At 43.2% G+C, this 25,364-nt stretch overlaps 1 protein-coding gene across 2 annotated transcripts; it reads left to right on the top strand.

The window, feature by feature from the left end:
* The first annotated feature begins 3,987 nt into the window (after positions 1–3,987).
* SRD5A3 (steroid 5 alpha-reductase 3) lies at positions 3,988–20,042 on the top strand. Of its 2 annotated transcripts, XM_025921724.2 has the most exons (5): positions 3,988–4,305; positions 11,306–11,448; positions 13,210–13,407; positions 17,121–17,255; positions 19,049–20,042. In XM_025921724.2, exons 1-5 carry the CDS (start codon positions 4,085–4,087, stop codon positions 19,306–19,308), a joined length of 957 nt encoding a protein of 318 aa, XP_025777509.1. In that variant the 5' UTR covers positions 3,988–4,084; the 3' UTR covers positions 19,309–20,042. The 2 variants fall into 2 exon arrangements, with proteins under 2 accessions (XP_025777509.1, XP_086561165.1); XM_086705039.1 differs by lacking the exon at positions 17,121–17,255.
* Positions 20,043–25,364: the final 5,322 nt, after the last annotated feature.

Genomic DNA, 25,364 nt, shown 5'->3' with positions numbered 1-25,364 from the left:
TAATTTTTTTTTTTTGCAACGTTTATTTATTTTTGGGACAGAGAGAGACAGAGCATGAACGGGGGAGGGGCAGAGAGAGAGGGAGACACAGAATCGGAAACAGGCTCCAGGCTCTGAGCCATCAGCCCAGAGCCCGACGCGGGGCTCGAACTCACGGACCGCGAGATCGTGACCTGGCTGAAGTCGGACGCTTAACCGACTGCGCCACCCAGGCGCCCCTCTATGGTGTCTTTTGAGGAAGATAAGGTTTTAATTTTAATGTTGCAAAATGTATTGATATTTTCTTTAAGTTTATTTATTTATATATAGCACATGTGCTATATGTGCGAAGGAGGGACAGAGAGAGAGGGAGAGAGAATCCCAAGCAGCCTCCACACTGTCAGTGCAGAGCTTGATGCAGGGCTCAAACCCACAGCTGTGGGATCATGACCTGAGCTGAAATCAAAAGTCGGTCACTTAATTGCCTGAGCCACCCAGGCACCCACTGATATTTTCTTCTGGTTGTTTTTTATATCTTGAAAAAAAAAACAAAACAACTTCCCTAATGTGGGATCAGGTAGTTTTTTACATTCTAAAAGATTTACTTTTGCCTTTCACATTAGGTCTTTAATCCACCTGAAATTGATTGTTCACTAATGGAGTCAGGAAGGGGTCCCATTTCTTTTCTCTCTCTCCCTTCTCTATCACCACCTATGTCCATCTCCTGGGACTTACTCATTTGTCCTAGCCTCATTTATTATAAAGTTCAACCTTTCCTCACTGATGTATCACGCAACCTCAATCATATGTCAAGTGTTTGTATACATGGGGATCTGTTTCTGGGTTCTCCATTATGCTCCACTGTCTGCTGTCTATCCCTACTTCCATGCCACACTGATATCATTACTACAGCTCTGTGTCAGTCTTGATGTCTCATAGAATGAACCCTCTGACCTCCTCCTTCACCTTCAAGAGTGCCTTGGCCATCTTTAGCCCTTTCTACTTCCATATAAATTTTGGAATCAGCTTGTTAAGTTCCATGAAAAGTTGGGATTTAATCAGGATTATATTTATTCCATAAATCCATTTGGGGACAATTGTCATCCTAACCAATCTGTGAGCTTATTATAGCTCTCCTTTTAGATATATCTTTTTGTAATGCCAGTATGACTTTATTTTCTTTGAAAAAGACTTACATATCTTTTATGAAATTTAGTCCTAAACTTGAAATATGTTATGCCATTGAAAATTGTATCTTAAAAACATTTCTGTTTCTGCTGGGAAATAAAATGATCAGTATTTATAAATTGATTTTTGTATCCAGCAACCTTACCAAACTTTCCTATTAGTTCTAATATCTTATCTGTAGACTCTATTGGAGTTTCTGATTATCTTCAAATAATGATAGTGTGTTTCTTACTTTTCAGTCCTTAGAACTTTCCTTTCTTTTTCTTATTTACAGAGCAGGCTAGGGTCTTTAGTAGAGCACTGACTCCAAAGGTTTCACTGAATTGATTGAATTTAGGTTTCATACTTTGAAGGTACAGCCAACAGGATTTGCTGACAGGTTGTATTTAGGCTGTGAGAAAAAGAGAGGACTCAAGGTTTAGTTCAAGGTTTTTTTGCTTGAACTACTAGAAGAATGGCATTGCCATTTACTACAGGCAATGCCAGAGATTTGTTGGTCATATAGTGCTGGTAATTAAACAAAGAAAGATGAAAACTGACTTATACTTATTAGTGATGATCTCTCTAACAGACTTTAGCCTGGTTTTCCACTTCTGAAATAATTCACTCCAGGAAGGATTTAAACATATACAAATGCTCTCAGTAGGGTTTGACTTATAACTTCCTGTTCAGCCACTGCCCTCTACAGGGGGTTTGTCTGAATATGAGCTGTGCACTCTGATCAAAATCTGAACCAAAAAAAGAGAGATAACTTTTTCCTCTAGCCTCAATCTTTCCTATTTCATTACACACACACACACACACACACACACACACACACACACACACACACACACACACTGATCTTGTTTTGCAATCTTTCCCCAGGTCAAATAAGTACAAGAAAACCTCCCTCACCCAGGCAATTTGGTCACTGCAAGTAGCTTGTCTGGGAAAATGTCTTAGAAAGGCCAGCTGCATTTGTGTGGGGTTAACCCAAGAACAACGAAGAAAAATGAAGGAATGACTCCTACAGAAGGGATCCTGAGCCATACAAAAAGGCCTCATTGTGCCAGCTAGAAGGCCAATTTGACCATCCTTTATCACATGGTCCTCAACACACTGGAAAAGCTTATGAGTTCTCACACAAAGAAATAAAACTCTAACAATCCTTTGGACTGCTGAAGTCACATTAACCTAACCACCAGTTTCCCTGATGTTTATTCAACACATATGTAGGGTATCTCATTGGGCGAAGAGTAATAAGCCAGCTACCTCTCCCCTCACTCACCCTTCACCTGCTACCCAATCTCAAGAATGTAAGCTCCTGGGGCACCCAGGTGGCTCTGTCAGTTAAGTGACTGACTCTTGATTTCAGCTCAGATAATGATCTCAGGGTTTGTGATCAAGCCCTGGGTCCAGCTCTGTGCTGACAGCTTGGGGCCTGCTTGGGATTCTCTGTCTCTCTCTCTCTCTCTCTCTCTCTCTCTCTCTCTCTCTCTCTCTCCCTCCGATGCTGGCATGCACACATAAACACACACCCTCTCTCTTTCTCTAAATAAATAAATACATACATACATACATACATACATACTTAAAGAAAAAAAAGAATGTAAACTCCAAAAAGGCAGTAGCATTGTCAGGTAAACCTCACTGTCCAAAATGGTGCTTGTCATATAATAGACATACAATTTTTTTTTTTTGGAAATTGACATTTTAAAGGCTTTTTAAAAATTGCCCTGAAGAGGGGCACCTGGGTGGCACAGTGGTTTAAGCATCCGACTCTTTTCTGTCTTCTTAATGTTTTTTTTTTTATTTTTGAGAGAGACCGAGCGTGAGTGGGGGAGGGGCAAAAAGAGAGGGAGACACAGAATCTAAAGCAGGCTCCAGACTCTCAGCTGTCAGCACAGAGCCCGATGTGGAGCTCAAACTCACAGGCCTCAAGATCATGACCTGAGCCGAAGGCAAGCGTCCAACACTTGACCTCCGCTCAGGTCATGATCTCACGGTTAGTGATCTGCGCTGATGGCACGGAGTAGGGTTGGGATTCTGTCTCGCCTTCTCTCTGCCCCTTCCCCACTCAAAATAAATAAATAAACTTAATTTAAAAATTGCCTAAAAGAGTTAAACTTTAATTTATTGTAACTGAAAATCAATATTTAAATTTATTGAATTTACTGATTTAAATTGATCAAATCAAAATTTTAAATGTTTAATGCGTCAATTCATAGCACTGTCATTACATAGAGTTAAAAACCACCTCTAGGGAATGGAACTCTAGGGAAAGGAATGCTGCTTTTTAAATACAATTTTTACCACTTTCACTTTTGGGTTATTTGCAATCGTCTTGATGATTTTCTACTTTACTGGTTTAAATTATACACATTCCCAACATCCTAATACAACTATTCGTTTTCGTGTATGACCTACCTTCTTCATCAATACATACACACATTTGTATTAGTATGGTTGTTTGCAATCACAGCTATGTATTTTACAGTCAGCTTTTTATCACTTAATCTAGTTTCAGTCATCAGAACCTGGCATTCCGTGTTTCCACAGTCTGCATGCTAATGAGCATGGCAATGTCTGCATGCTATTACAAATGTGTATTGTACAATAATTTAAATATTCTAAACTGGGCCACTCAGGGTTGTTTCCATTTTTCATTGAAAATAATGCAGCAGTGCAGGCTTGCAATTCTTTGAATGATGTTGAATCATACTTTGGGCTTACTTAGGTCCAATTAGGGACTGAGGACTACTCAGGAGGGCCAGCGTAACCCCGCCCCAGGGCCGAGTCCTAGGCGCACGGCCCCGCCCCGCGCTGCGTCACCGACGTCCCGCCTAGCTGAGACAGGCACGCAGCGCGGGAGCGGCCGCTGGGGCGCGGGCGCGCGGTTCGGGCCCTGGGAGCGGGGAAGCCCGGCGCTCGGGCTATGGCTCCCTGGGCGGGGGTCGAGCTCTCGGCGCTGAACCCGCTGCGCGCTCTGTGGCTCGCGCTGACCGCCGCTTTCCTGCTGACCCTGGTGCTGCAGCTCGTGCCGGCCGGCCTGGTCCCCGGCTGCGCGCTCTTCCAGGACCTGATCCGCTATGGGAAAACCAAGCGTGAGGGGCCGTCGCGCTCGGCCGCCTGCCGGGTCTTTGATGTCCCCAAGAGGTAACCGCGCCCCGGCTGAGCCCGGGATACCGAGGCGCGGGGAGCCCGGAGCGCCCGGCTCAGGCAGCCGGCAGGGGGCAGCAGAGGCGGACGCGGGGCCGGCGCTGACCAGGCCAGGAAGGCCTTGACGCTGCCCCGGCTGGCCTGCCAGGCACTGCCGCCTCCGCGTTGTGGCCCAAGGTGGCGGAATGCCCCCAGGGCCGGTGGACAGCAAAGATGGTGAGCCGCGCGGCAATGTGAGCTTGGAGCCGCACGAGTCTTTCCCTGGGAGGAAATGGCAGCGCTTCCGATGTAGGCCTGGTCTTTGGCTGTGCCCCCAGGTGCACAGGCGGCAGGTTAAATCCTTTTGGCCCCAAATTCTCCTTTCTCCCCCTCGTCTGCACTCTAGGGGTTTATAATCTAACTTGAGGTCACCGGAACTCTCTTGTGGACTCGAAGGCAGGCCAGCCCTTCACGCCTGTTTCCCCCGTTTGTCTCTGACCCCCAAAGTCAGGACAAGGGGCCAGACGCTGGTCACCACAAGGGCGCCACCTCCTTTGGCCGCACCGACCCTCCTACCTGGCATCTTGGCGGGTGCCCCTGGGGAAGAATGTGGCCCAAGAGTGCACATTTTCGGCAAGCCCGATCCCGAAGCTTTATTTGACTTTCAACCGATTTTATAACCAAGAAAGATGAAATCGTTAGGGCTTACATAGAATTCTTTCAGAAATAGTAAAGACTTGTTATAATTTGCATTTGTTGGGCGGGTGGGAGGGTGTTGTTTGGTTTTTTTACTCTGAATTCAGAACATAGCTGGGAAGAGTCAGCCAAACGCTTCGGAAAATAGCAGTGGCTTTTCTGTCTTTAAGGTGCATCTTAAGTTGATATTTAGGAAGTTATGTGGAGGAACGTGATAAGGTTTCTAACGTATTAAAACCCCTGGTTTAATCATTTGAACCTCTCATTGGCAGTGTCCCAGGTCCACAGACAACAATAGGACTAAGTGTAACTTGGTTTCTGAAACATGGATAATCCCCTACTTTTGTCTTTTGGAGAAGGATTCATCAGGTGTTAACACTGAGAAGGAAAACTAGGTCATTTAGAGCAAGAGTAAAGGGAATGAGGTTCTGGGAAGAGGTAGGAGTATTTAGGACACATTAGTCAAACTTCGTATTTATTAGGGGCTCTTTTTAAGTCAAAATTATCTATCTTTTTTTTTTTTTTTTTTTTTTGAGAAAGAGAGCAGGAGGTGGAAATAGGGGCAAAGATCTCACCAGCATGAGATCATGACCTGAGCCGAAACCAGGAGTCCCACACTCAACGAACTGAGCCACCCAAGGCACCCCCCCCCCCCGTCATCCTATTTTTAATCAAGTTTGATTGCAGTACATTCTTTTCTACTTACTAGCAATGGCATTCCCAGGCTGTCATTTTTTTAATGTTATGAAGTGAAGAAAAACGTTATTTCTTACTGTGAATTCTAACAATTTGTGCTGTGAATTTTGAAAAAGACATTAGTGTCCCTAGATGTAAAGGACACCACATTTCAAATCATTCCTTGCACTCACCTGTTTCTCTGGCTCCTATACCCTAGCTGTTAGTGCTCAAGCATGTCCTCATATGACAGCTAAGAAACAAACTTGGTACCTTTCCTTTGTTCATTACTACTCTTTGGGTTTGTAATCTCTCCCTTAATTTACACCTTTTTCTTCTTCCAGAATTCTAGAGTAGAACCTCCATGATGTTTTGTTCTCTAAAGTTAGACCAGCATTTCTTTAGTATTGAAGTCCAGGCCAGTAAGGAAAGACAAATATGTCTAGATACTTTATTTAAATATATTTCCTTATGCAAAGTTTAAATATTCTTAAAAGTGAAAATAAACCTGTAATTTTTACACCAAGGAAGAGACAGCTATAAATCACATTTCTGCATCTAAAATAGTGCTTAGGAAGGGTGCCTGGGTGGCTCAGTTGGTTAAGCACCCGACTTCGGCTCAAGTCATGTTCAAGCCCCGCATTGGGCTCTGTGCTGACAGCTCAGAGGCTGGAGCCTGCTTCACATTCTGTGTCTCCGTCTCTATCTGCCCCTCCCCTGCTGACTCTGTCTGTCTCTCAAAAATAAATATATGTTAAAGAATTTTTTTTTAAATAGTGCTTAGGTAATTTTGTTCGGGGTTATTTTTTCCAAAGGAGGCCAGAATAAAACCTTAAATCAGTTCATGGCATGTTTGATTCCATTACTGCTGTTGGATAGGGTTTTTTTTCCCTAAAGTGATGGTGCTTTTCTCGTTTTCCTTTTGGTTCATAGATTATTGATTTCCCAGAAAGCCTGAATAAATAGGTGACTCCAACATGAATCACAGTGCTCTTGACTTGTGTAGTGTATATGGAAGTACTTCTTCTAAAATTTCAAAATGGTGTCAAAGCGTTGCAGTTGAATTGAGTTCTGGAGGCAGAGAGAATCATCCAGACTTTCCCCCTGGGGTTCAGCAATCCTGGCCAGAGGTCCAGGAGACCTGTGGGCAGAAATTCAGGGCAAACTTGGATTAGAAAAAATTACATCTTTATTTCAGTAACCTCTAGCTGAAATTTAGCATTTCCTTAAAGGTGAATGTAATCAACAAACCACAGTAAAATTAGTAGTACTTGCAATATTGTGACGGGTATATATATATATATATATATACACACAATTTTTGAGATCTCAAAATATTATTTTCATCACTATAAGAATGAATCACTGGATATTGTTATTTTATACATTAATTACAAAAAGTACATATGTTACTATTATCACGAATTTTTTTTAGTAGTTGTGTTACCTATATTTCAATATAATTGGTTTCCTTGGTAATCCCTATGTATTTTGTGATTGAAGCAACATTTTGAGAAGTAGCCAGTAGCCTTTACCAGACTGCCAAAGGAGTCCATGGAAGAAAAATGTTAAGAACCCCTCCTCTAGACTGTAAACTTGCCATAAGTTTACATTTGTCTTTTTTGTTACCATATCCCTGGTACAATGCCTGACAAGTAATGTCCTTGATGACTATGTTTTGAATGAATTTTAAGAAAAAGAGGGTTTAAGTTTAATTGGTTCATTGATTAACTTAACTGCTCACTCCAAGAATAATTTTGGATAAGATACCTTCTCTTTCATTCATTTATTTAACTGGTGTTCATAGAGTACTTCTGCGTCAGGAGCTTTTTAGTTCTTGTAAGATAGATACGTACGGTAGATATGTAAACAAATCTTACAAAACAAGCGAGATAATTTCAGATGGTAATAAGTGTTTCAGAGGAAATCCAGCAGGATTATTTGATCATGAGCAAAATTGGGTGGCCGTGGCAGTGACAACACTGGAGAGGATGGTCAGGGAGCGTTGGAGCAGGAGACGAGTTCATTGCAGGAGGCAGGGCTGGCTCACCAGGGCCAGGGAGGAAATTAGATTTTATTCTGAGTGTATGGAAAGCCATTGATGGCTTTAGGATGGAGAAGCAGGCGTGGCATTGTGTGATTCATGTTTTGAAAGGGTGACTGACTAGCCATTGTGTGGAGAAGACTGAATAAGAGGCTGTTATGATGGTCCAGACAAGAGACAGTGGATATGGATTAGATGTTAGCATAACAGCACCCCCTTGTCATATAGGTGGTGATATTAAAGCACTTATCCCAGGGCCAGTCACCTTGTCAATGTTTACTAAGATTGACAGATTACCTTGTCAATGTTTACTAAGCATTAGTTCACTTCCTTAGTTAACCCTATTAACTCCCCTAATTGGGCTTTGGGTCAGTTCCAGCAATCAGTAAATATGTATTATTAGATCCTGCCCCCCTCCCCCCTCAAAACCATCCAGTGGCTTCTAACTCACTCACAAGAAGAGCCCAAGGCCATATATAGTTTGTTCCTACCACCTCATTGTGTCCTGTAGTTAGCCCCCCCCCCCCCCCGCCCCGTGTAGTCCCAGTCCAGTTTTGGGGGCCTCTCTTTTCCACCTCAGGGCCTTTGCAGTGCCTGTTATCTATACCTAGAAAACTTTTTCCCCACACGGTCATACTGTTTATGTCCTCACTTCCTAGAATTCTACTCAAATGTTACCTTCTCAATGAGGTGTGCCCTATCTACCCTGTTGAAAAGTATTTCTACCATCCCAGATAGTCCTTCTTTTCTTTCTGGCTTTAGTTTTCTCAGTGACAGTTATCACCTGCTGGCATGCTATAAAATTTATTTTTGTGTGTGAGTGTAAGTGCCATGAGGACTGGAATTATCTATTGTGTTCATTGCTGTAATCCCAGAACCTAGAGCAGTCCCTGGCTTATAATAAGCACTGAAATAGTTGTTAAAAGGGTGCTTCCTTGGTGTCGAGTCCATAAGGATCACCTTATCCCTGTTCCCGAGGGTTTGGAAAACAGTGCTACAATTAAGCAAATTGCCAAGGGAGGAAAAAGAGGGAGAATGTCTAAAAACAAAGAGTAGAGTTTTTAGATCTATCATTTGAGGCTAAAGCTGCGTCTTTATAAAAATCGAGATTTATCGAGTAGAAGATGTTTCTCATAGAGGGTAATCAGGCAAGCAAAACAGGAGATAGAAGGTACAAAATGCAGGAATAAGAACGGCAGTCTGCCTGTGAATCAGAAACATCACAGCACAAGCAGGGCGTAGCAAGATATGGTTTAGCAGCTCATAAACCAATTATAAACGCATTTGAGTGATTGGTTGACTGCAGGCTTGGTATAAATTGGTACATGTGATATAGGGACCTAAAAGCAAGTTCAGGCAGGTCTAGGTTGCACGAATTAGAAGTGCAGTGGTGTGATTTTAACTCCAGTCATCAGAGCTTCTGGAGCTAAATGCTGCCCCTTACTGTGTGACCTTGAATAAGTAACCTAACATCTTAGCCTGCATTTACTCATCCGCCACATGAAGATAACCATATAAACTTTACAGGATTGTTTCCACCTGCTTACCAAAGGGATTTTTTTTTTTTAACTTTAAAAAGAGTAAAAAGAATAAGCCATGCCCTGTGTGTGTATGTGTGTGTGCGTGTGGGTGTGTGTTAAAATAGACATGACAAAACACTTAACATTTTAGCCCTTTTCAGGTGTACAGTTCAGTGATTTTAAATACATGCTCATTGTTGTGCAGCCATCACCACTATTAGTCTTCAGAACTTTTCCATCAGCCAGAGAAATTTTTAAAACATAAGTTATTTAGGTCACTCTGCTCAAATGGCTTCCCATCACCCTGAATAAAAGCCCATGTCCTTATGAGACCCTATAGCATATGCTTCTCCCACCTCACCACCGATCCTTCTCCACACAGGTGTCCTTTATTGTTCCTCAGGGCCTTTGTGTTTGTCATTTCTCTGCCTAGAAAATTCTTTGCCCTGGAAGTTCACTGGGGTTGTTCATTCTAGCCAGATGTCACTTCCAGAGAGGCCATCCTTGACCACCTGTGCAGAATGGCCTCCCCTCTGCACCCTCTCTGTCTCCTACCCCAAGATTATGCTAGATATCTATAGGTTCATTTGTTGATCATATGCTGAAAGATAATCAAGGCAGGGACCCAGTCTGTTTGCTTCCTGCTGAGTTCCTGGGTCCTAGAACATTCATTGCCTGGCAGCGTTCTAAGTTCTCAATAAATGTCTGTGGAAAAATGAAGTAGGTAGAGTGGCTGGCCCATAAGATGCTTTTCAGAAGCTAGCCATTCTGAGGAAGGCTGCAAAGCAGGGCTCTGCTGACATTCTGCTCCGCTCTTGTAGCTCAGACCATACCTGCACTCAGTTCTAGGAAGCATGTCTTAGAGACCCTGGAAGGCAACCAAAAGCCAGTGGCTGGGTGGGGGGTGGGGTATTGGAAGTGACACTGATGAACTTTTGATGAAACTAGGCTTTTGAGCCCAGAGAAGATCAGAACTGGGATAGAAGATCAGAACAGGATAGCTCAGCAAGGGCAGATTTGGTGATAGAATTTGTAACAGTAGTTGGGAGAATTAAGTGGGTTGCTATGGAGTGATCAGATTAGATCGGTGTCAGGCTGGGTTGTGGGCATAGTCTGGGGGGCTATGTTCTGGATCATCTGGAAGAAGAGTTGCTGAATTCCATCTAATCCTCTGACTCCAGGTTTATTTACCTTGTCACAGGCTAATGAGACCAGAAGGAGGGGGCTTAGTATGTAAGTGATGCATTAAAGACCAGGGAAGACACCTTTCAGAGTCAGAAATATTTTGAATTCATTTAAATAGAGAAAAATAGAAGTATAGGTCAAGGGACCTCAAAAGAAGGTTAGACCTTTGTGCCCTTAGACGGTTTCAGTAAACCAACACCATCTTTCACATTGAAGTAACATTGCTAATTTCAATTTTTATTGGTCCTGGTTTTATTTGTATTTTGTTTGTGAAGTTGCAACTGATTGCAAAACAGGCACTGTACTTTAGGAGAGCTGTAACCATCAGGAGTCTATACCTAGTTTTATGAGTTAATATCTGTCATGTTAGTATAAAAGTTAGGTCAACACAATTTAGAAAATTTAGGAAAACACTGAATCAGAGGACCTTTAAGATTTCTGGCCAGCTCTGAGAGCTTGTGGTTTTGCAAATCTTGTGTAAGAGTTGTATGGCTATTGCAGCAACATTGCTCAGGATTTAGAAACCTTTCACGTTTGGCTTCTGTTGGCACAATCTAGGTTCTCTTTGCCGGGGTCTGGCACCCCCTGTGTTGGAACTTGAGCCATCCCCTAACCCAGAGATAAGAGAGATTGCTAATTGACCATCTGTCTAAGTTTAACGAGGTCAATCATGTTCTTACCTCAGGAAGCCTCTTTGTTCTACGAGTTAACCGGTCCCATCATTTGAAAGGAGATTTTTAAAAAATCTGAATGCCTGCAGGATTCAGGTTCTATTAAAACAACAAAACTATACCTTGGGAATGGGGGAAAGAGGTTAGGGAACCTAAAAATAGTATTCCTGCATAATGCTTTAAAGTGGACCTACTCTGATTATTGCCTAACTGGTTTAACCTTGCAGGTATTTTTCTCACTTCTATGTCATCTCAGTGCTGTGGAATGGCTTCCTGCTTTGGCACCTTACTCAGTCTCTGTTCCTGGGAGTGCCTTTTCCATACTGGCTGCATGGTTTGCTCAGAATTCTCGGGGCTGCCCAGTTCCAAGGTATGACTCCCCTGGCTAGTTACAACCATTTCGTCCTGTCCCCGCCTTTCCTGCCTGTAGGGAGCTGTTCTCAGTATTTCACAGCCACCCTCAGGCTTCTCTGTGGGCCTGGGAAGTGGAGGGTGAGGGCAAAAAAAAAGTGTAAGTGGTTTATAGGCAGGTGGCCAAGGGGGTGTCCCCCCCATCCTTCACTGAGATCATGGCAGCCCCAGAGTTAGCTCTTCGTCCCTGACTTCCCAGCAAGGGCTGTGCTGTGTGCAGGACAGACCGTTCTCCCTCTGATATTTTTAGTACTACTGATTAATATATACAAAAGTCTTTACAATTCAGTGGAAAAGTTCTTAGGATCCCTCGGGTTTGCCTCAAAACATTTATCATTTGTTTCGCTGAACCAAAATCATGTCTCAGAACCCCAGAAATATGACAGGAAATTACTTTTTGATCACCAGTTAAAAAAATGTTTGTTATACTGTAAGCTTTACTTATATAATAACATTGACTGTAAATAGTTTTTGACCAGATGATTACAAAAGAGCCCTTAAATTCACCTCACTTTACTTCTGATAAGGATACCTAGAACGATTTTAAAAATTGGAGGATTTTTAAAGGAATTGAAGGTGAAAACCATATGGTGGTTTCAGTTAATGTCAGGCGGAGGAGGCTGAGGGACAGAATTAGAAACAAATCGTTCTCGCGTTCCCTCTGTCCTTTGTTCCAGCAGCCAAACCACTGGCTTGGTAGGAACAATCCTTTTCTGTATAACCAGAGGAACTCGTTGCAAAAGATGGCAACTGGAAGGGAAGACCTATGCAGATCCCCTTTGGGAGCAGAGGATACCTCAGCAAATCCCACATTAGCCATTAAAACTTCATCTCTTCCTTTGTGTGTGCGTGTGTGCACGTACGACTTTCATTTTAAAAAGTCTAGGTGGGGGCGCCTGGGTGGCGCAGTCGGTTAAGCGTCCGACTTCAGCCAGGTCACGATCTCGCGGTCCGTGAGTTCGAGCCCCGCGTCGGGCTCTGGGCTGATGGCTCAGAGCCTGGAGCCTGTTTCCGATTCTGTGTCTCCCTCTCTCTCTGCCCCTCCCCTGTTCATGCTCTGTCTCTCTCTGTCCCAAAAAATAAATAAATGTTGAAAAAAAAAATAAAAAAATAAAAAGTCTAGGTGTTATGCCACTTGAAAACCCAGTTCTTCCCAGTTCTTTTGACAAAGGGGTGAGAGGCAGGTAAGAAGATAGATCTTAAGGGTCAGAGTCTGCTAAAGGTATAATTTTCTTTTTTTTTTTTTAATCTGGAAAGAAATGCATAATTCCCCCATCTCTGTTCCTGTCCCCTTTTCTGACTCTCCAGGTGCCTTGGTCTCTTGTCTCCCCTTACTCAGGGATCCCACCAGCTGGGATTGTTAGAGGTCATGTGGGCACTCTTCCGGACTGTCTTCATCTGGCTGGTCGTGCCAGGGACTGGAGATCCACAGTCCTCAGGTTCTGAGTGCACAGACTCCTTCACAGTGACATACATGTAACCTAGAAGGCTTTCACATGATGGAGAGTCAAGAGACCTGAGTTTGTCACTAGCCAAATTCCTTAGCTTCGCTTGGCCCACTTCCTCATGACTTAAAAAAAAAAAATATTAGACCAGATGATTTTTAGGGCCCTCTCCTAGCTCTAATCTTACTTAATACTGTGTTGAATAGTAGGAAAAAATCCAACTTTGGATTAGTCCTGGAAAGAAAGATGCTAACGTGTTGCATTCTGAATTCTAGGGAGTGAGCTGGCGCTGTCTGCATTCTTAGTGTTAGTATTTCTGTGGCTCCACAGCCTGAGAAGGCTCTTCGAGTGCTTCTATGTCAGTGTCTTCTCCAATGCTGTGATTCACGTTGTGCAGTACTGTTTTGGACTCGTCTACTACGTCCTCATCGGCCTAACTGTGCTGAGCCAAGTGCCAATGGACGGCAGAAATGGTGAGTGGTTCCTGGGGTCTGTTAGCTGAGTCACTGGGCATATGAGGTACTCTTGAGGCAAAGCGCCCCACCAAGCTTTAGGGCAGTTTGAAAGTAGACCTGCTCAACTCACTTTGCATATGAAGAGTTTGGACTCTACTAGTAGCTTGAAAAAGTCAACATGCCCAAGGGTATATACATTAACTGTTACAAAACTGCTGAAACCTGAAAGACACTTACCTAAGCACTAATGCCTGTAAAGATATTAAAGTGCCAAGTGTTCAGGAGGTGCAAGGGTGAAGAATTGGGACATGGGCCTCCCTTGGTGGGAATGAAGTCACTGAACTCATGTGGAGTTAGTCTGGAAGGAAAGAGAGAGTGTGGTCAGGAGTCGGACAGGAAGCAGGGGAACACCCAAGAACAAGAGAAAGGGTCAGCAGAGAATGTTGTCTCACCAAAGCCTCAGTCCCTCTGGTGTGCACGTGTGGAAGGGGAAGGGTGATACAGGATTAAATCTCAGAAAACCAGAGGAGGAAGGGGTGGCCTGGGCTCCTGGAGAATAGTTGTGATTTGAAGAGGGAGTAGAAAGCCATTTTAAGCTTAGGTCATTTAGGTCTTAGGATGATTCCAGTTATAACAGAGCTTTTCTTCAAGTGAGGCAGCTTGAGGGGAGAGGACAAAAGCGTACTGTGGTAAATCAGAATTGTGTCTGAACGCTTCCGAGCTCCCACTAGCCAGGAAGAGAGAAGCAAAATCATGGTCTTTGTTTATGAGGAGGAAGTAAAGTATATTTTGGTGGGGGAAGGGAGGCTGAAGATAAAACATTTATGACTATCATTTTGGTAAAAACAGTGCATACTTACTACATAGAACTCAAGTCATTTGGGGTAAATGAAGTTAGTTTTTAGTGCTGAGGCTAACTTTACCCTGGACCCTTGGTATATCCATCTGCCTGGACACTGTAAGGCAGACTATTCATGACTGTTCTGAGTTCACTTCTCCATGTTCCGTAAAGCTGCCCTTTCCATCCTTGTAAATAGAGACCAAAGTCTGATATTTAGAATACTCAGTAAGCTTTCTCCTCAGGTTTGATTTCAGTATCAGAGTAGCCCCTTGAAAATCCTCTCTGTGCTGCTGTGGTATAACCCAAGGCCTTTATGGCTTGAGGAATGATTGTAGAGTACAATTTATTAACAATCTTTCTTAATTCATGAATTATTTATTGGCTCCAGCCGCTCAGCTAGCATCTCTCCATCTGATTCCACTGAACTTAATCAAATCAGCATTTCCCCCCTGAGCTTTCTGTGTTGGCTTTCTTTCATGTGCAGGCCATATCAAGGTTTGAACTATTATCTGTGGTGAACATTACTGGGATTTCCACCCAAAGGAGCTTTCTGAAGCATGTGGCTAACCCACTAGCTTTCAGTCTGTTAGCCTCCATTGGCATTACATATCTCTTCTGGAGTTTCATCTGCTGGCTGGACCACTGTTTTTGCCCTCCCTCCTGTATGGTAGAAAAGAAAGAAAAGGCAGCTGAGACACCCACAAAAATCACTTTCCAAACACTCATTTCTGAAGCTGTCTTCTTTTTCACCTACTTGTCTTTCAAGAGGTCATATACAGGCTTTTGGGACAATGTGGTGAGAACTGGTTTCAGGAATTCATTGAGAGGGAACACACTGGGGCATTTGCCAGCTGCAAGGCCTGATGGGAATAAGCATGAGCTTAGGACTCAGGGGGGCTTGAATCTGAATTCTGGCTTATTTAACCACTCTGAGCCTCAGAACCTTCATCTGTAATTAGGGACACATCCTGATTTCAGAGGATTTTTGTGAAAGGGAAAGGAAAGAATGTCCGTAAGCTGCCCACATCTTCATACCTCCTTGTCTTCAAAGTCTGGAGGGTCGGGCGCTGGCTGGCTCAGTCAGTTGGAGCATGCAACTCTTGATCTCGGGGTTGTGACTTTGAGCCCCACATCGAGATTACTTAAAAATGAAATCTTAAAAAAAAAAATGTTTAAACTCTAGAGGGTCTTCCTCCAACCACTCTCCATTATACGTTGTATTTTATTTTCTCCAGAGTGCCATCTCTACCTGAACCTGTCTGATTATAGGTTTGTCTACTTGTTTCTGTTTGCCTCTTGCCACTAGAATGTGGATTCATGAGGACTGGGATTTTACCTTACTTATTCACTGCCTTGTGCGAGATGCCAGGCTCAGTAGACAGTCAGTAATTAATGAATAAACAGAGTTAAATACTACACAGATTGGAGCCTCAGCCTTCCACCTGACTCCCCTTCCCCACATTATAATTCCAACGTACTCCTAGAAATCTTTTTTCCTCATAGGTACTTTCTCGGATTCAGAGCAGGTCTTTTAGCAGTGATGTAAACTCTCAAACACTTGCCTCAGTTTTTAATCCTAGAGTGACTTGCTCTTACAGCTGAATTTAAAACTATTTTTCACATTTTGTTTATTTTTAACTTCTGAAAAGATAACCTTTTAGTTAAATGGCTAAATCTAGTAAACGTTAAGAGTCTATAGTAAACTGTTTATATGGGACAAGTTTTTAAAAGAAATTAACACAGGTAGATATTGGTGGACTCTCATTAGCCCAGCTGTCATCAGCTGAGCCCTGCCTTCAGGTACCCATATGGAATAGTACGATCCTTGGTTCTCTTACCTGAGTCAACTCTGTAGGGGCTCTCTCCAGACTCCAGACCCTCAGGCTCTTCCCCGCAGTCAATGGACAGCTTTGTTTCTTCAGTCAGGTTCCTAACTAGCTTGCCTGCTTCCTGCTGATCACAAGGAAGTCCTTAATTTGCTTTTCTGATGCCAGTCCCAGAAGACCTGAATTCTTCCTGTCTTCTTGGTAGCTGGAGAAGAAAGAGGGAGATGATACTTTTGAGTGTTTCTGCTTCTGAACGAAATCCCTCTAACGTGGTTCTCTCTAATCAGAGATTAGAGGGATACTGTTTGATTTTTCATCTTGCAGTTTACATTTCTCTTTTGAGAAGCCCCATGCTGAGCCTTTACTTCCAGTGATTTTCTTCATTGGCTGGAGCCAGTCAAGTCTGTGTTCTGCATTCAGGGTCTCCCCTGAATAGCTTAAGGCTGCAGCCCAGGGTGGGATTCCTTTAGAAAGTGTTCTCACGGTAGACTATAAGAAATAAGACATAAAACCAGGCTTAGAAATATAAATGCACAGTGGCCTTACCACACAAGAGTATGAGACACCAAGAGTTTGGGCACCTGGGTGGCTCAGTTGGTTGGGTGTCCAGCTCTTGACTTCGGCTCAGATCATGATCTCACAGTTTGTGAGTTCAAGTCCCACCTTGGGCTCTGCACTGGCAGCATAGGGCCTGCTTGGGATTCTCCCTGTCTGTCTGTGCCTCCCAAGCTCACACACTCTCTGTCTCTCTCAAAATAAATAAATTAAAAAAAAAAAAAAAAAGAGTAGGAGGCAGAGCTGACCTCTGTGCTTGAAGCGTTTGAAAAGGGAACAGGAGAATGTGTCAATGTGGAGTTCTCTGTCAGGGACCACTGAAGCTGCCCCGGGCTGGAAAGCATACCCCTTTCTTCTCCCCTCTGTCCTTGGTAAATTACATCACGATAATTTTCTAGTCATGAGGAACAGAGCAATCGGATAATTGTGTTCTAACGGTATGATTGTTTAATTCCCTGAGCCTCTGAAATTTTGCATTTTGGCCAATAAGGTAACTCTTTTTTCTGTAGTCTATGTGATAGGGAAAAATCTCTTGATGCAAGCCCGGTGGTTCCATATCCTCGGAATGATGATGTTTATCTGGTCATCTGTCCATCAGTACAAGTGCCATGTCATTCTCGGCAATCTCAGGAAAAATAAAGCAGGTGAGATGTCTTTTAGAGGCACTGCATGTGGATTTTAACCCTCAGAAGTTAGTTGTCTGTGTTCCTTTATTTTTTTCCTTCCTGCCCTAGTTAATGACTTATCTATCAAATATTCATTTTTTAATGTTTTTTTATTTTAAGAGAGAAAGAGAGCGTGCCAGCAGGAGGTGCAGAGAGAGAGGGAGACACCGAATGTGAAGCAGGCTCCAGGCTCTGAGCTGTCAGCACAGAGCCCGACACGGGGCTCAAACTCACAAACTCTTAGATCATGACGTGAGCCAAAGTCAGACACTTAACTGACTAAGCCACCTAGGCGGCCCTATCAAATATTTGTTTTTGACAAGACACCTCGTCAAAATCTTAATCTTCCCATTTGTAAAATGAGACCGTTATGCCAGAAGATCTCCCCGGTCCCATCTAGCCCTGATATTCTGTGATTCTATGCTGTGCCCACATTTTGGGGCCTGCGCTGACGATATGTGCCTAACCAGCATGTGAGTGCTAGTGTTACTTTGCTGAGTTAGTATCATTCCGTCAAAGCAAAAAAACTTGACTTTTAGTTAGCTTGTGTTGACTTACCACTGGTACAGTTTATAATAGGCTTTTGAAGTACTAAAAATGGAATAATCCTATTCATCATTTACCAAGTGCTTATTCTGTGCCGGGCCCTGTTCTTAGTGCTTTACATACAGCTTTACGGTGCTCTCTTGAGGTGGTTCGAGTCTTATCCTCACTTTACAAATGAGGAAACTAAAGATGTTAAGCAACTTTTTTAAAGTTACACAACATGTAAGTGGTGGAGTCAGGATTTGAACTCCTGCAGTCTGACTGCAGTCTGAGCTCTTAATTACTGGCTTGGAAGTCTGGTGGAGAAACAGACTTTGTTTGCTTTGTGCTTATTTTCAGTTGATGGTGCAACCTAAGGGTGCAACTTTTTAATACGTAGTAGGTTGACAATGGGAGTGTGACGGGAAGTGGGTTTGCACACAGGTCTGTGATCCTCTTTGTTATTTCATTTCATTTTTTTTTTAATTTTTTTTTTTTAACATTTATTTATTTTTGAGACAGAGAGCATGAACGGGGGAGGGTCAGAGAGAGAGGGAGACACAGAATCCGAAACAGGCTCCAGGCTCTGAGCTGTCAGCACAGAGCCCGATGCGGGGCCTGAACTCACAGACCGTGAGATCATGACCTGAGCTGAAGTCGGACGCTCAACCCGATGAGCCACCCAGGCGCCCCTCATTTCATTTTTTTAATGTTTGTTTGTTTATTTATTTATTTATTTATTTATTTATTTTTAATTTTATTTTTGGGACAGAGAGAGACAGAGCATGAATGGGGGAGGGGCAGAGAGAGAGGGAGACACAGAATCGGAAACAGGCTCCAGGCTCCGAGCCATCAGCCCAGAGCCCGACGCGGGGCTCGAACTCACGGACTGCGAGATCGTGACCTGGCTGAAGTCGGACGCTTAACTGCGCCACCCAGGCGCCCCATTGTTTATTTATTTTTGAGAGAGAGAGAGAGCACGAGCAGGGGAGGGGCAGAGAGAGAGGGGGACAGAGAATCTGAAGCAGGCTCTGCTCTGACAGCAGCAAGCCCAGTGCAGGGCTCAAACCCACAAACTGCGAGATCATGACCTGAGCCAAAGTGGGTTGCTGAACCGACTGAGCCACCCAGGTGCCCAGTGATCCTCTTTTTAAAATAAGAGTCTTTGTAAATTGCCTGGGGACTGAAGTGGTAAGCTTTCTTTCCACAACTTCATATGTTCAGGAAGTCTTCTGTTTCTGTTTCAGGAGTGGTCATTCACTGTAACCACCGAATCCCTTTCGGAGACTGGTTTGAATACGTTTCTTCCCCTAACTACTTAGCAGAGCTGATGATCTACATTTCCATGGCTGTCACCTTTGGATTCCACAACTTAACTTGGTGGCTAGTGGTGACATATGTTTTCTTCAGCCAGGCCCTGTCTGCTTTGCTCAGTCACAAATTCTACAAAAGCAAATTTGTCTCCTATCCAAAGCATAGGAAAGCTTTCCTACCATTTCTGTTTTAACATAACCCCAGTCACGAAGAAGGCAAACCAGATGACAGGTTCAGTTCCTGAGGACAACAATGTCTAGGGACCAAAGTACAATTTCTGCAGAACTGTTTGAAACTTTGTTTCCTTTATACACCCAAAAGTCTTCACTGAATGAGCAAAGCAATACCCCTCAAGAAAATGAATCTTCAAAGAAGAAATAACTTCTGGCAAACTGGGGAGTGCTGTGTCTGCCGTGTCTGCCTTCCGAGATGCTTTATACAACCAACCAGCTGCTGAGAAGTAGATGAGCTTCTCCAAGTGCTTCAAAAGCAAAGTAGCCAAGAATGTACAAACAGCTTCACACATGCACATACATCCACAAAGGAAGAGAGAAGACCATCTGTGGCTTTGGTTTTGTTAGGGACAAATGAACTGAACTCCATAATAAGCAATATAATAAGTGCTCAGTAACTGTTGCATTTCAATAAAAGCAGAAAAGCTTTTGAAAATAACAGTATATCATTTCACACCAACAGATTCAGGGAAAAATGACTTTGTTGGAAATAGTTTATACTTTCACATGTGGCCACAAATATTTCCAGTTATGTAACCAGCAACAGTGGTTTCCACTCCTCTCCCCCTCAAATCATAGCCTAACAGAAAATTTGAAACTTCTTTTATTTAATACTTTTTTGACATCCCTTTCAAGGAAGTACCTTAAAAGTGAAAGCATCTGAAAATAAAATATTTTTATATTTATGTGTAAAGAGCCTCCATTCATGGACTGACCTTCGCTGCAGATTGCGTAGTGCTATAGCCATGTTCATATGTAGGTATCCAAACTGGATTCGTTGTTTGCCGAGTAACTGTTTAACTGTTTTAATGAGATGAATCTGAAGTTTTTAGGAATAAAGTTTACACTAGTTTATGTTTTTTTTTTTTTAATTTTTTTTTTCAACGTTTATTTATTTTTGGGACAGAGAGAGACAGAGCATGAATGGGGGAGGGGCAGAGAGAGAGGGAGACACAGAATCGGAAACAGGCTCCAGGCTCTGAGCCATCAGCCCAGAGCCTGACGCGGGGCTCGAACTCACAGACCGCGAGATCGTGACCTGGCTGAAGTCGGACGCTTAACCGACTGTGCCACCCAGGCGCCCCGACACTAGTTTATGTTTTAAAAAATACTCATGACTAAACCAAAGGGAAATAAATGTGCGGTTTAAAAGAAAAACAATTGAAAAATAATGCTAATGCTACAGCCTGAGCACAGTTTTGCTGCAGCAAAAACTGCACATTTGTGCAACATAAGATTTACTGGCTTAGTGACCAAAGTATTGACTTGATTGCTTTCGTGCAGGAGTCCTAGTCTACTAGCTACTAAAGTTTGGCACTAATGTGTACCTTGCTGTGGGGGAAAGAACCTCATTAACCAGACATGAAATCAAATGCACAGTTTAAGAATGTCCTCCCCACCCTCATCCCTAGAATAGTAAACCAAAGCTGTTAAACCGAGATCTTTCTAATCTGAACTTTCAATACATGCATATGAAAGCACATGCTAAAGTTTTTACAATAATTTCTGCTGTGGCATTTTCTCTCTCATCAATCAAATGCCACTTCAGTCAGCTAATCAGTCTACTCAAATAAACGACATATTTATTTCATTTATCATTTAGATTTGCCATCCTCAGGACCAGGACTCAGGAACAAAACTTTTTCTACACTGGAAATGTAAAGCATATTGCAGTTTGGTCTTAATTTCCACACAAGTGGCATGGATTTTTAATGGCAAACTCCTTGGGGGAAAAAATGTTTTTTTCTGTAGCATACCATTTTATACCTAGGTTAGTCTAGGAATTTGGATGATGTTCTGGAATTTCATTGCACATTTAAGTAAAATAATGAGTATGCCCTGTGAAGAACCATATCAGGGGCTGTTAGAAGACTTTCCCGGTCTGCAGTATCCCTGTCTCAGGCCCACTGTCCCTACTGTCCCCTCCCACTCTTTACTTTCCCTCTCCCTCCCTTGCTCAAACATTGCATTTCTAGGTGAAGGCTAAAGAGGAAGCAGTGATGTTCTCCAAGGGGTTCAGAACAAAGTAGCGTGGTCTCTGACGAAAGCTTAACCGTGGAGAATGATTGAGAATTGTGCTGTGCTTGCTAGATCACAGTCTGCATTGCTCTTTGTGTTGGTTGAATATATTCGTGTGCCTAAAGAGAAAGAGTTGGCAAATTCTTCCCGGGGAGAACCAAGCAATAGGTTGGGGGTGGAGATTCTTGACCTTCTGCCGCCTTAGTTGAATAGCCTCACCTTTCCATTCTCTGTTCCTATTAAGTTAGGGGAAATGATACTGAACCACCTCCTGACAGCATTCCCTGGACTAACTAGTGACTAGAAAAGTGTGCTGAAAGTAGCCTCTTTTTAAGTCTCCAAGTCGTACCTCATCGTCTGTACTAACATTTGTTATCAGTGAGCGTGGATCATTTTGTGTCCATAAAACCGTGTTCCGTATTACGTTTTTAATTCGGTGAGTGGTTATTGCTAGAATTACTACCAAAAAAGAGGAAGACTTTTGAGATATTTTTATATGGCACTTAACAGATAGTTTAAGGAGACTATACATATTTGTAGAACTCCCTGAAAATTCAAGGACCATTGGTAAGTAACGTGTGTCGAAATGAACCAATATATTAAAGAAATTCTTAAAATAGTGAATGAGCAAGTAGAAATTTTTTACACCTATCTAAGCAATTTCAGCCCACTCTTTCACATTGATTATCAGGGAAAAAATCATTTAACTTTTTTATAAATTACATGTATTTGTCTAACCTAAGATGTTTCCAATAAATGGACGAGACCCAGTGGAGGTGGCAGTGATCCACAACTAATTCACGTGACACATACATCATCATGTTTCTCAAATACCAGTGATCTAGAAAGCCAGGTATTGGTTTCGCAGAAAGCAAAATTTAATTAGCCACATAAAAACTAATTATAAAGAGCTACTCTATGCACATAATTGAGAAAGTTTAGTATTAAGTCTCTTCCTCAGAGAAGATTCTCAACTCTTGAAGCGCGTAGAGGACAAAGGAACACAAGGGATTTCTCATCAGAAAGACAAACCTGCCTCCTGAGTCTAGCCCTCTGGTAAGACTTCATAGCATGTGTGTAATTTTTATCAGGGCTTCCTGGCCCACACAATACCTTTCTATGGATTAGAAAAGATACCACTCGGGGCGCCTGGGTGGCGCAGTCGGTTAAGCGTCCGACTTCAGCCAGGTCACGATCTCGCGGTCCGTGAGTTCGAGCCCTGCGTCAGGGTCTGGGCTGATGGCTCAGAGCCTGGAGCCTGTTTCCGAGTCTGTGTCTCCCTCTCTCTCTGCCCCTCCCCTGTTCATGCTCTGTCTCTCTGTGTCCCAAAAATAAATAAACGTTGAAAAAAAAAATTAAAAAAAAAAAAAAAAAAAAGAAAAGATACCACTCAGGATATCCGCCTAGTAGCAGAGCATGAGCCTTTATGGCCACAAAAGACAGCAGGTAATGGGACCGCAGCTCAGTGAACAGAGCTCGGGCTGGATCTCAGCCCCACTCACCCTTCAGGCCTGGTGTCCTTTGTGCAGTTTTCAAACTGCACAACCTTCTATAGCAAAGAGACCTTGCTCATCATGCTGCCTGTCTGCAGATTCTGTTCACTCTTGAAAGACTTGATTTCATGGAATCATCTCGCTGAGAAAGACCATAAGAATAAAACTAAGACAAGGTGGAAATAAGCAGCCCATGCAAAACACCTGTGCTTCCACTCATAAAAAGGGGGAGTTTGGTGGACAGCAGGTGAGTGACCCTCAACCAGTAGAATGTCAGCCCCGAATAGAGAAAATATTTTGCTTAGTTTCTGACTACCAACTCCTGTCTTTCCAGCTCATTGTTCTAGTACGGCAACTGCAACAATCTTTCTACCCTGTTGGGACCTCCAATCTGTTGATCTCATGGCATTTTCATTGTCCTTCGCCCATAAGTCTTCCCTTATCTCCTTACCCTGCTTAAATTCCAGGTAAATCACTATAATCATTCCTTCATATAGATCCTCAACTCTTGTGTCCTCCTACTGATTTAGCAAAGCCACAACCCTGGTTAGATTCAGCTGTTTCTCTGTGTGTGCACCCACACAGCTGAACTGTGTGTGGCTGGAGAAATACAGTCCACAGACAGCCACTCCAAATTCATGAACACTAACCTCAAATGGTCTTCAATGCTGCAGCCATATTAATATTCTCTAGTCCGTTCACTCTCCCCCTCTGCTGACTGTCTTAATCTCTGTGCCCAGGAAAATGAAGCTACTGGAAGAGAACCCCCACAGGTTACCACTATCTACTTCACCCACCTAAGCATCTGCTCCCCCATACGCTACTTTCCCTCATTAGTATTGTTGAAGGATACTTTTTTTTTTTAATGTAAAACCATGGGGCGCCGGGGTGGCTCAGTCGGTTGAGCGACTGACTTCTGCGCAGGTCATGATCTCATGGTTTGTGAGTTCGAGCCCCGGGTCGGGCTCTGTACTGACAGCTCAGAGCCTGGAGCCTGCTTCGGATTCTGTGTCTCCCTCTCTCTCTGCCCCTCCCCCACTCATGCTCTGTCTCAGAAATAAACATTAAAAAAAATTTTTTAAATGTAAAATCATGATTCTCATACAAATATGAAATGAACATGTGCCAACAATTTTACTTAACTTGTTAAGCAATTAAGGAACCAGTAAAATGTTAGAACCAGTTCAGTGAAGAATTCCTAAGAGCAGGCACACGTATCGATAATGAGGCATGCCAAAATGAATGTCATAGATGCATATTAATTGCTTAATACTTACAAAACTAGTGTCTACCGTGGGGGGAGGGAAAGCACTCGTTCCTTCATCAGACCACATTCGTTTGTATGTCTCTGCAAAAGAATTATTTGCATTCCTGTCAGTTGTCTAGGAGTTGTAAAATAGCTCAAAGACAAGGGGCAGACAGCCCAAACAGTGTGCCAGAAAGGACACCTGTAATATTTTTTGCTCATTTCAAAGTCATTAGTTTTTTCCTGAAACTACAAACAATCTCTCTGGATTTCTTTCCAAAGTTAGGCCCCCTACTTGAGCACTTCTTCCTCCCACTGGATCATCACGTTTTTGCCCTTTTCTGGACATTTCTATAAGCAGACAAATACCTTTCGAAAACCTTCTAGCCCCATTTCCCTTACCAGAGAAGCCGTTCCTTTCTGGTTTGTGTGTTTTGTGTTGTCATGTTCGTTTTGGCTTTTTGTTGCAGCAAAACAAGAAAGGTTTGCTGGAGTCTGATTAGCGTTGTTCTCCTTCCCACGTTCAGCCCACGTTGGTCACTCTGTAGACCTCATGGCTGCCATGAAACTGCTCCAGGAAGGTCTCCAGCGACCCTGCCTCACCCAGTGGTCGCGTCTCAGCATCCGTTCCGATGCAGTAGCAGCAGCTGGTCACGTCACCTGAATAACTTGCCCTGATTGTCCCCGAGACACCACACCTCTGGCTTTTCCTCCCATCTCCCTGGCTGCTCCTTCCCAGCTTCCTCTGCGGACTGCGTCCCTCTCTTCTGACTTCTGATCACTTGGAGGGAGCGTGCCAATTCACAGTTCCTGGTCCCTTTCTCTACACTCAGTGATCTCATCCAGTCTTTAAATACTGTTTATACGCTGACAACCCCTGCATTTATATATCCAGCCTAAACATCACTCCTGCGCTCTAGGCTCACATACACAATTGCCTACTTAACATCTCTACTTGATGTATAACAGATATCTCAAGTTCGACATGATTCAGTTAATTTATTTTTTTTTTATTTTATTAGTGTTTATTTATTTTTGAGAGAGAGAGAGAGAGAGACAGAGCACAAGTGGGGGAGAGACAGAGAGAGATGGAGACACAGAATCCGAAGCAGGCTCCAGGCTCTGAGCTGTCAGCACAGAACCTGACACAGGGCTCGAACCCATGAACTGGGAGATCATGACCTGAGCCGAAGTTGGATGCTTAACCAACTGAGCCACCCAGGCATCCCTAAGTTAATTTCTGATTTTCCTCATTCCC

This window comes from Puma concolor, chromosome B1, assembly GCF_028749965.1.
Source record: "Puma concolor isolate L17-30 chromosome B1, mPumCon1.1.hap2, whole genome shotgun sequence".
In the NCBI taxonomy this organism is placed as follows: Eukaryota; Metazoa; Chordata; class Mammalia; order Carnivora; family Felidae; genus Puma; species Puma concolor.
The sequence above is the reverse complement of the archived record's forward strand: the minus strand, read 5'-3'. Positions and strand labels throughout refer to the sequence as shown.